Raw genomic sequence first — 9723 nt, 5'->3', positions numbered from 1 at the left:
CACATACATATATATATTTATATATATATATATATATATATATATATATATTTATATATATATGTTTATATATATATATATATTCGTTATTGCATACCCGCATGCATAAAAGCAGAGACAGCTAAGTAAGGCTTTCTTCTTCCGCATCTTCTTCGCACCCACCCCCCGGTAACATCGCTTAGCCAGCCGAAGATAGGTTCAGACAGTGCATACATACACATTAAACACAGCTGCACCCTCCCTACGATACCTGCAAACAAAAAGAAAAACAAAAAGAATATTAAACAAATATAAACTATCTGCAATCAATAAACTACTATTTGTTGTATTTACCTTTTCAGCAGAATACGCACAAAATAAACGCCGTCTAAATACAAACAACCTCCATGCATACATGCATGCATGCATACATACATACATGCATGCATGCATGCATGCATGTATGCAAGGAGAGTGGGTATGTCTGTTTTGTCATGCATGCACACTTGCATGTAGGGTTTATCTGTTTATCTGTTTGTTTTAGCATGCATTTATGCATGCATGCATGCATAGATGTAGGGTTTATCTGTTTGCATGCAGGCATGCATGCATGCGTGCATGATTGTAGGTTTTATCTGTTTGCATGCATGCATGCATGCATGCATGCATGCATGCATGCAAAGTGGTAGGGACGGCCATTAAGAAGGACGGCTGGGAGAGAAAAGGAGAAAATAAAATAAAATTAAAACAAATATAGACAAACAAAACATCAAACAAAGAAACGCACAGCAAAAGAAGAGACAGACAGACGGAGTAAACAGCAAAAGGTAATGAAAACATGAATTAGGGTTTAGGGTTTAGGGTTTAGGTACCTGGGGGTAGCCCCATAGTGTCTGTATAGAAGTATGCAGCAAATGTTGTTAATGTGAAATTCATGCCTCCTGCGCCTATCATCGGGGCTGCATAAGCCAGCAGAACAGACCAAGGAAGCTTCTTTGTTCTTTTGCTGTAGCCATTAATCAATGTGCGGCCTCCACCAGGGTCAATTCCGGTGTCTGTACACATCAAAAGACAGCAGAAAGATATACAATATATATGTATATATATATAACCCCCGCGTACACAACACACACGCACACACACACGCACACACACACACGCACGCCCTAAACCGTAAACCCTAAACCCTAAACCCTAGATCTGCAGCCTTATGTCTCCTTCAACTAATTTGATTAATCAATTTGCCGCACTTTCAGAGGCTTGCGATTGGTTGTCCTCAGAATCATCATCATCGGGCTTTCTTTGCTGCTCTTTAAGCGACCGCTGCCTCCCCTCCTTCTCAAGACTGAGGCTCGCCATGGTCGCTGCTATAGGCGAGCGAGCTCAGTAGATACACTTTGAGGTGTATATACACCTGGAAACGCAGAGAAAAACAACAGAAAAATGACGCAAACCTCCCAGCAAAACGATGATGGTAAACGGAGTACGGTCTGCACAGGCAGCAGGTGCTTCTATAGACGGAAGTAAAGCAAGAAAAAACAGAAGTTAAGATGATAGATCACCTGATACAGGCTTTGAAAGGCGCCAAGCCAAAGCTGCGGTGTACGGACAATGAACCTCAGCGGTTGCGCACGAAGGCTGGGGCCCCCCGGCTGCAAGAGTTGAACGAGGAATATTATGTTTCGTAGGCTCTCAGTGAAGATAACTCAATAAGAATTACAAAAGCAGAGCAGATATACAATAAAATGCAGAATCTGCTGCAACTTGAGAAGGCCGGCTAGTCAAGAGGCTCACGCCTCATGTCCACCTAGTAGTGAAACCACCGGAATATCCCCATTAATTTTGAGGTTTCCTTCAATTCAAAGAAAGAATATAACTTATTTAAAGATAATTCATGATCCATTCTGCAAATAATGCAACAATACCTTGCAGGTCTTAGAAGATTCTACCGACTCTCCTGGGGCTGCTGCGTGTTTGGTTTCTTCTTCATCGCCATTCTTTCTGAGGAAAGCTGAGTGATTTTAGCGTTCTTTTTTAGGGAATTTCAAATAAAATTAGGAATAGTTTATGAAACAGTGCATGCAAATGTTCTTTATCTCTTAATTTCCATATTCTACCCACTCCCTCGTGCAGCATTGCAACTTGCACGCGAGCGTTCGGTGTATGTACACCGGACCAAGAGGCATTGAATTTAATATCGACGTTTCTCCGCCGCATAAGAGTAACACTTCTTATTTTATTTATTTGAATTTATGTTTTATTTTCCATCTTTTGAATACCGTTAGTATATCAGGTTTCCGTAGTGCCCCCCTGGTGCTGCTTCTTCCTTCTATATGCGTCGCTGGTTTGGTCTCCCTCGGTACGAAGACCGTTAAACAAAAAGATTTCAGCACTATTGAATTGAATATTCAGGAATGTTTTATGGTTATTCAATTGCCACCCGCTGCATTTATACCCATTAGCGCACTTCAGTTGCATCTGATTCGTGTGTATATACACCCCGCTGCACACCTGAAGAAACCTTATTATGCACGCACCTTCGTACATCTTACGAGGATCTGTTTGTTCTGATTGCCTGCAAAGATTCTGCATATTGTTTGGACTTAATTACTCCATCTATTATTTCGTTATGAGGTACAAGCAGCATTATCAGGGGAGCTTATTGATATTTTACTTTTCTTTTTTTGCAGCCATTTACACTGTAAACCCAAAACAGTAGAACCCCTCTTAACCCTGAATATAAATTTTAATTTATTGTTTTTTTAGTGTTCGTACTGCTTCACTGTACTAAACAAAAGAGTAGAAGTTATAGTCAGAACCCCAGTAATAACTAGACCCTTTTGTTGTGTTTAGGGTTTAGGGTTTAGGGTTTACCTGCCGAGGAGGTAGCAGAAGTAGTAAGGGTTTGGGGTTTAGGGTTTAGGACTAGAAAAAGACTTAGAAGTCTTGCAAGCGCACAAATGTGAGTGCACTAGAGATAAACCCTCATCTAATAAATTTGCGTTTATTTTTGTTGTTTAAGTTTGAAAGAGAAAGTGCAGCGGCACCCTCTCCGGGTGTACAGACAGCTCGCAAAGGGTTTCTTTCTTTTCTTTATTCTCTAACAACTTTAAAAGAGGCCCTGCGCTGCAGTCTGTTGAACCCTTTTCAAGAAGCTCCAACAAATGATAAACCCCTTCTCCTCCTTCTGCCTCCTTGTTTATAGCCTTGCTCCAAACATAGCTCGAAAAACACCTGCGCATGCAAATAAATAAATATATATATATATATATATATATATATACTTACAAACCCTAAACCCTAAACCCTGCAACTGCAAAACCACGCATCTGGTGCTGGAGCCTCCAGGGCCTCTCTCCCTTTCTTGCCACTGAGAACGAAGCTAGTCCCCTTTTAGGGTTTAGGGTTTAGGGTTTAGGGTTTACCTGCAGAAGAGGTAGCAGAAGTAGTTTGCGCCGTAGTGCACCAAGTGCTCAAATGCCCTAAAGGGGGGCCTTCCAATTAGCTGCCAGAGGGGTGTTGAACAGATGTTTTCATATTTCTTTGATAAGATGTCTCTCTGTTCAAAGCAGCTGTCTATACACCCCAATAAATGCTGCAACTCCTCCGCTGCAGTCTCCATACACATCTCCCCTCCAGGCAGAAGCAAACCCTCACGAGGAATGTAGCTATAAAACGCCTGCATGCAAACCCTAAACCCTAAACCCTAAACCCTAAACCCTTAATCGCAAGCGCTAACCCGAACACACAAACTCTAAACCCCAAAATGCAGACCCCAAACCCTACACCACAAACCTTAAACTCTAAAACACAAACCCTAAACTCTAAACCCTAAATCACAAACCCTAAACATAATAAACCCTAAACCCTAACCCGCTCGAATGTTGACGCAGACATCACTCTACTTCTCTTCTCCTCAATATAGGTGAGACGGGCATCTGGGGTTTAGGGTTTACAGAATTTATCAGGGTTTCAATCGTTGCTTAATCCCGCGACGAAACAACGGCATATCATGGTTTAGCAGACTTTAGGGTTTAGGGTTTAGGGTTTAGGGTTTACGCGGTCGAGCAGCGCGAGCTGCAGTTGGTGAGCCATATGAAACCCAACAAACCCTCGCTCGGGGGCCTCAGCAAAATTACTTTTTTGTTTAAATATTTGGGGGGCGAAGCATTCAAATAAATGCGAGGGAAATTCAGCAAAATCGACGGCTCCCCGCGTGCCTGAGGTGTACGTACACCCCACCTAAACCCTAAACCCTAAACCCTAAACCCTAAACCCTAAAACAGAAAAGAAAACCCCCATTAAGGTCGTGAGCTCCAACCCTCTATTCAAAACCCTAAACCCTCGCTGTCCACCTACGTTGTGCTTGCCCAGGCAGCTTAAACCCTGAAGTGTAGGCCCCTTCTAGGGTTTAGGGTTTGGAGGCTAGGGTTTAGGGTTTAGGGTTTATATTATTCTTGCCTGATAAATGCTGCAACTCCGTTCGAGATAAAAGTCCGTGAATAACATGACCCAATTCATGCAGAAGATGAACGCTGTCTTCTTTTGTTAGCAAACAATCTTTCAGCAGAGAATGCGCAGCTTCAATGTCCCACCCTGCAACCCAAACCCTAAACCCTAAACCCTAAACCCTAAACGCCAAACCCTAAACCCCAAACCCAAGACCGTTAGCTTAAGATCGATACAAAACAATCTTTCAGGAGACAATGCGCAGCGTCAATGCCTCCCCTCCAACCCAAACCCTAAACCCTAAACCCTAAACCCTAAACCCTACCTGTTTCCAAGGCATGGAACCGGCGCGGTGGTTCAAAATTTGAGATTAAAGCGCAGCAAGGAATTTGTCTGAGGCATCCATTCTCTTCAGCAACGCATGCGCGAGTAAGGGGCCCCCCAAGCTCCCAACCCTAAACACAAACCCTAAACCCTAAACCCTAAGCCCTAAACCCTAAACCCTTGTATCGAACCCCTTGGCTCTAAACCCTATTCCCCTACCCCTAAACCTACCCTCTTAGCATTAAACCCTGCGCCCGTAGTCCTAAACCCTAAAAACGACTCCCTCAAACCCTAAACCCTAAACCCTAAACCCTAAACCCTAAACCCTTTCCTTCTGTACCTGCTGGAGAGGGTAATTCATTTGCTTAGAACCTCTAATTGTAAACTGAGCCAGCAGTCTTGTCTTATTTTGTCTCCACCATAAATCAACAAACAAAACCCCGCGAGGGGCCCCTCTATTCTTTTTTGTAGCTGCATGCAGCTCATACTTTAAGACACTCCAGTGCCAAGTCTCACCTGCAACAAACCCTAAACCCTAAACCCTAAACCCTAAACCCTCAACCCTCAACCCTCAACCCTGAAGGGTATAGCATAAGCCGTTGAAATTTTAGCCACAGTCGCTCATATTCAGCAGTGCAATGAATTTCTAAAAAGCACACAACCCTAAACCCTAAACCCTAAACCCTAAACCCTAAACCCTAAACCCTAGATTACCAGGGGCAGGATGAACAGGAACTAAAGTGAAGCCCGTCAGCCTCTCCACCATCTCGACGGCCCTTCGCCAAATCGATTCTAAAGACAGCCGCAGTGGCGGAGTAGAGCTGCAGCCAAACCCCAAACCCTAAACCCTAAACCCTAAACCCTAAATCACAGACGCTACATCCCAAGCTCAAAACCCTAAACTCTAAACACTTCGATTCAAAAATGCCTGCTGCGAAGCATAAATGGACCCTGGCGCTGCCAACACGCCTAGGGTTTAAGCTTTAGGGTTTAGGGTTTAGGGTTTAGGGTTTAGGGTTTCCTTCGAGCAGTCTTGTGTAGAGGGTTGAGATATGAAGTTACGCTGGCTACTGCATCCCTTTGCTTTTCTTTTTTTTTTGCGTCAACGCGTGGGCGTGAGCCTTAGAACTTAGGGTTTAGTGTTTAGTGTTTAGGGTTTAGGGTTTAGGGTTTAGGGTTTAGGGTTTGCCTGGCAGCCCGTTGTTGTGCGGCGTTGCATTCCATTACAAAAGGCACATCCCAAGGGTTTAGAGGAACTTCAACCCCAAACATAGAAGGTAAACCCTCGGCAGTCTTTTTGAGGGTTTGCAATTCTTGCAGCAGCTTCGGCTGTACATACACCCCAAACCATCATCAGCAATGCACAAATCCAGAACCCCCCTAGGGTTTAGGGTTTAGGGTTTAGGGTTTAGGGTTTAAGGGTTACCTCCAAAGCCATTTCAACTCGCTCTAAGAATGTAGAAACGGCTTCCGGGGTTCGCAAGACGCCTTCCCTAAGCCAAAACACCCAAACCCTAAACCCTAAACCCTAAACCCTAAAGCCTGAATCACGGCTTTTTCGCTTCTGCAGGTGCAGCAGCAGTAGAGGCAGAAGCAGATGCGGCAGCAACAGCGGCAACAACAGCAGCAGCACCAGCGCCAGCACCAGGTGCAGCAGCAGAAACAGCAGCAGCAGCAGTAGCAGCAGCAGCAGCAGCAGGCACTGCAGCAACAGCAGCAGCAGCCGAAGCAGGCGCCGGAGCAGCAACAGCAGGCGCAGCACCAGGAGCAGCAGCAGCAGGCCCAGCAGCAGCAACAACAACAAAACAACAACGACAACAACAACAGCAGCAGCAGCACCGAATGCAGCACCAAGATCAGCAGCAGCAGCAGCAGCAACAGCAGCGACAGCAACAGCAACAGCAGCAACAGCAACAGAAGCAACAACAACAACAGCAGCAGCAGCAGCGCAGCAGCACCAACAGTAGCAGCACCAACAGTAGCAGCACCAACAGCAGCAGCAGCAGCAGCAGCAGCAGCAACAGCAGCAGTTAACCTTTGAGCGAATTGAGCCCATGACTTGAATCCTCTCGTTTGTGCTAATTGCTGACGGAGCGCCAATAAGTGAAGAAATTTAAAATCTGCTGTCTGCGCATACACCCGAGAAATAATTGCATTAAACGCACATTAAACAAATAAACAAATTAAATAATTAATTAATTAATTAATTAAAAATAAATAAATAAATAAATAAGCAGCATAGCGCGTTTACTGTTACTCTTTTATAAACGGAATCAGCTTAAACAAAAAATAAATGAATCAATCATCAAACATTTATTTATTTATTTATTACTCATTTATTGGGTTATATACATATATATATATTTATTTATTTATATTTATTTATTTATTTATTTATTTATTTATTTATTTAAGTGCCGAAGAGGTGTCTCACTAAGAAAATAAACAAATAAATAATAAATAATAAATAAATAGAAACAGATAAATAAATAAATAGATTAAATAAATGAATAAAGCAATAGATAATGAACAAATAAACGCACGCAGATTAACCCTAAACCCTAAACCCTAAACCGTAATAGGCCTCACTCTGTCCTTATCATTGTCGCTGAGGGAGTATAACTCGCGCCTCAGACCCACATCTGTACAAGTTCTAAATTAAAAAAAGAATAAACGAATCAACAGAGAAACAAACAACCGAGACACCCGATTAGGGTTTAGGGTTTAGGGTTTAGGGTTAGGTATAGGGTTTAGGGTTTAGGGTTCAGTGTTTAAGGTTTGGGGCTAGGGTTTAGGATTTAAGGTCCGCTGGCTGTTCCGCTACGGGTAGGGGGATTAAAACGTCAGAGTTTAGGGTTTAGGGTTTAGGGTTTGAATTGCAGATTGGTTTAATACAGTAGTAACATTGTTTAGGTGTACATACACCCCATCACATCACCGTCTGAGGGTTTAGGGTTTAGGGTTTAGGGTTTCGAACCTGAGAACAGCTTTTGTAAATTCATCATCAGCACAAATAACAAGAGAATCTATTTTTCTGCTTCTTCTTCTTCCCCACAGCGAGAACAGCCCCCGCTGCTGCTGCTGCTGCTGCTGCTGCTGCTGCAGTTCAGCTGTACGGAGAGCTATTAAGCCTGGGGGAACCCCAGCAGCGAGGAGCCTCTCAACAGATACTTCAATTTCTAAAGAGGCAGCAAAACGCATTGCACGCACACGTTGTGGTTTAGGGTTTAGGGTTTAGGGTTTAGGGTTTAGGGTTTAGGGTTTAGGGTTTGGTTAGGGTGGGCAACGGATACGAAATAAAATCAAACCGAGCAAAAAAAAATATTTCAAAAGCCCTAAAGACGGCCACTTCCTCACAGACCCTCGGCAGCCCCTTGAGGGTTTAGGGTTTAGGGTTTAGGGTTTAGCGTTTAGGGTTTAGGCAGGCAGGTGGTTGTGGGGTTTGCTGCCAGCTGCATACAAACGCAGCACTCACGGGGGCTTTGCTGCTGCGCAAGCACCGCTGCTGCTGCTACATTGCTCTCCTGTTCAAGCAGCAGCAGCAAACGTTGCTGAGGACAACAAACGCAATAAACCCTAAACCCTAAACCCTAAACCCTCGCACAGGTGAACCTACATCCCAGCAAATCGCCACTGCATCAGGCGGCAATGCAGCAGACGCTGCTGCAGCAGCAGGAGGAGCAGCAGCAGTAGCAGGTGTTGCTGCAGCAGCAGCAGCAGCAGCAGCAACACCACCACCAACACCACCACCACCAACAACAACAACAGCAACAGCAGCAGCAGCAGCAGCAGCAGCAACAGCAACAGCAGCAGCAACAGCAGCAGCAAAGCTATCTATCCCTCTCGCGTGTCTCTAACTTTTTCTTCTGAGCTTAGATGAACTCCTTGCTGCTCCATTGCCTCTCGCATACACCGCAGCGCCGCCTGCTCCTCCTTTGTTAGCTCTGCTGCTGTTGCTGTTGCTGCTGCTGCTGCTGCTGCTGCTGCACCAGATCTGCAGCAGCAGCAACAGCATCAACAATAGCGCAAACAGCAGTAGTAACAACAGCAGAAACAGCAATATCAGCAGCAGCAAAAATAACAGCAGGAGCAACAGCAATAACAGCAACAGCAACAAAAGCAACAGCAACAAAAGCAACAGCAGCAGCAACAACAACAGCAGCAACAGCAGCAGCAGATAGAAAGGCATTCAAAATACTTCAACGGCACTCCATAGTGCTCTAAGAGCAACACATAACAAGGAGAACCGAGTATAAGGATAGGGTTTGCGGCTAGGGTTTAGGGTTTAGGGTTTAGGGTTTAGGGTTTCCCTCTCACTGGTCCGCTTCATCTCGAATTGAATCCTCAGCGTTGTCTTCTTCTCGTAGCCGTTGGTATATCTGAACCCCCAAACCCTAAACCCTAAACCCTAAACCCTAAACCCTAAACCCCACACCCTAAGGCTTCTTTGAAGGTGTGCTTAGCACAAACCCTTGTACTCATCAGCCCTCAGGATTCAGTACTTATGCTCGAGGGTTTAGGGTTTAGGGTCTTAGGTCTAGGGTTTAGGGTTTAGGGTTTAGGGTTTGGGGTTTACAGAGTCGCTGAAGTTTGCTACGCTCATGAAGTGCTGCACTTCTTGAACCACCTGCGCTCCTGCCTCTCGCCACTTCGAGCAGGGATGCACATTCCTGCAGACAAAACCCTAAACCCTAAACCCTAAACCCTAAACCCTAAACCCTAAACCCTAAACCCTAAACCCTATACCCTGAACCCTAAACCCTAACCCCGAAACTGTGAACCAGAGACACGAGGGTTAATTGTTGGAAATGACTACTTCGTTCTTGCCGTCTAATCCCAAACCCTAAACCCTAAACCCTAAACCCTAAACCCTAGGGTTTTAGACCTGATGAGCTCCGCAGCATCAGCCACCTTGCAGAGCGCGTTGCTGACGGCATCCAGTGTCTGTACACTTCGTTTTGTGCCTCCGTT

General features: G+C 44.7%; 2 protein-coding genes across 2 annotated transcripts in view; both read right to left on the bottom strand.

The window, feature by feature from the left end:
• Window positions 1–843: 843 nt before the first annotated feature.
• Window positions 844–1338, bottom strand: EAH_00035430 (transmembrane domain-containing protein, putative; the record flags this gene model as incomplete). Its single annotated transcript, XM_013392116.1, has 2 exons — window positions 844–1034; window positions 1230–1338. The coding sequence occupies 2 exons, from the start codon at window positions 1336–1338 to the stop codon at window positions 844–846; spliced, it is 300 nt and encodes a 99-aa protein (XP_013247570.1).
• Window positions 1339–3400: 2062 nt separating this feature from the next.
• Window positions 3401–9723, bottom strand: part of EAH_00035420 (peptidase family M3 domain containing protein, putative) — a gene marked incomplete at both ends in the record, with an annotated part of 6731 nt that continues 408 nt past the window's right edge. The window contains 13 exons of the mRNA XM_013392115.1: window positions 3401–3658; window positions 4039–4199; window positions 4492–4575; window positions 4754–4883; window positions 5093–5268; window positions 5467–5593; window positions 6179–6245; window positions 7730–7931; window positions 8228–8303; window positions 8611–8746; window positions 9070–9131; window positions 9329–9422; window positions 9638–9723. The exon at window positions 9638–9723 is cut by the window's right edge and continues 408 nt beyond it. Coding sequence (XP_013247569.1) covers window positions 3401–3658; window positions 4039–4199; window positions 4492–4575; window positions 4754–4883; window positions 5093–5268; window positions 5467–5593; window positions 6179–6245; window positions 7730–7931; window positions 8228–8303; window positions 8611–8746; window positions 9070–9131; window positions 9329–9422; window positions 9638–9723 — 1659 coding nt within the window. The remainder of the gene's footprint in view (window positions 3659–4038; window positions 4200–4491; window positions 4576–4753; window positions 4884–5092; window positions 5269–5466; window positions 5594–6178; window positions 6246–7729; window positions 7932–8227; window positions 8304–8610; window positions 8747–9069; window positions 9132–9328; window positions 9423–9637) is intronic.

The sequence above is a fragment of the Eimeria acervulina genome, genomic scaffold, assembly GCF_000499425.1.
Source record: "Eimeria acervulina Houghton genomic scaffold, Eah_scaff372, whole genome shotgun sequence".
Taxonomy (NCBI): Eukaryota; Apicomplexa; class Conoidasida; order Eucoccidiorida; family Eimeriidae; genus Eimeria; species Eimeria acervulina.
The sequence above is the reverse complement of the archived record's forward strand: the minus strand, read 5'-3'. Positions and strand labels throughout refer to the sequence as shown.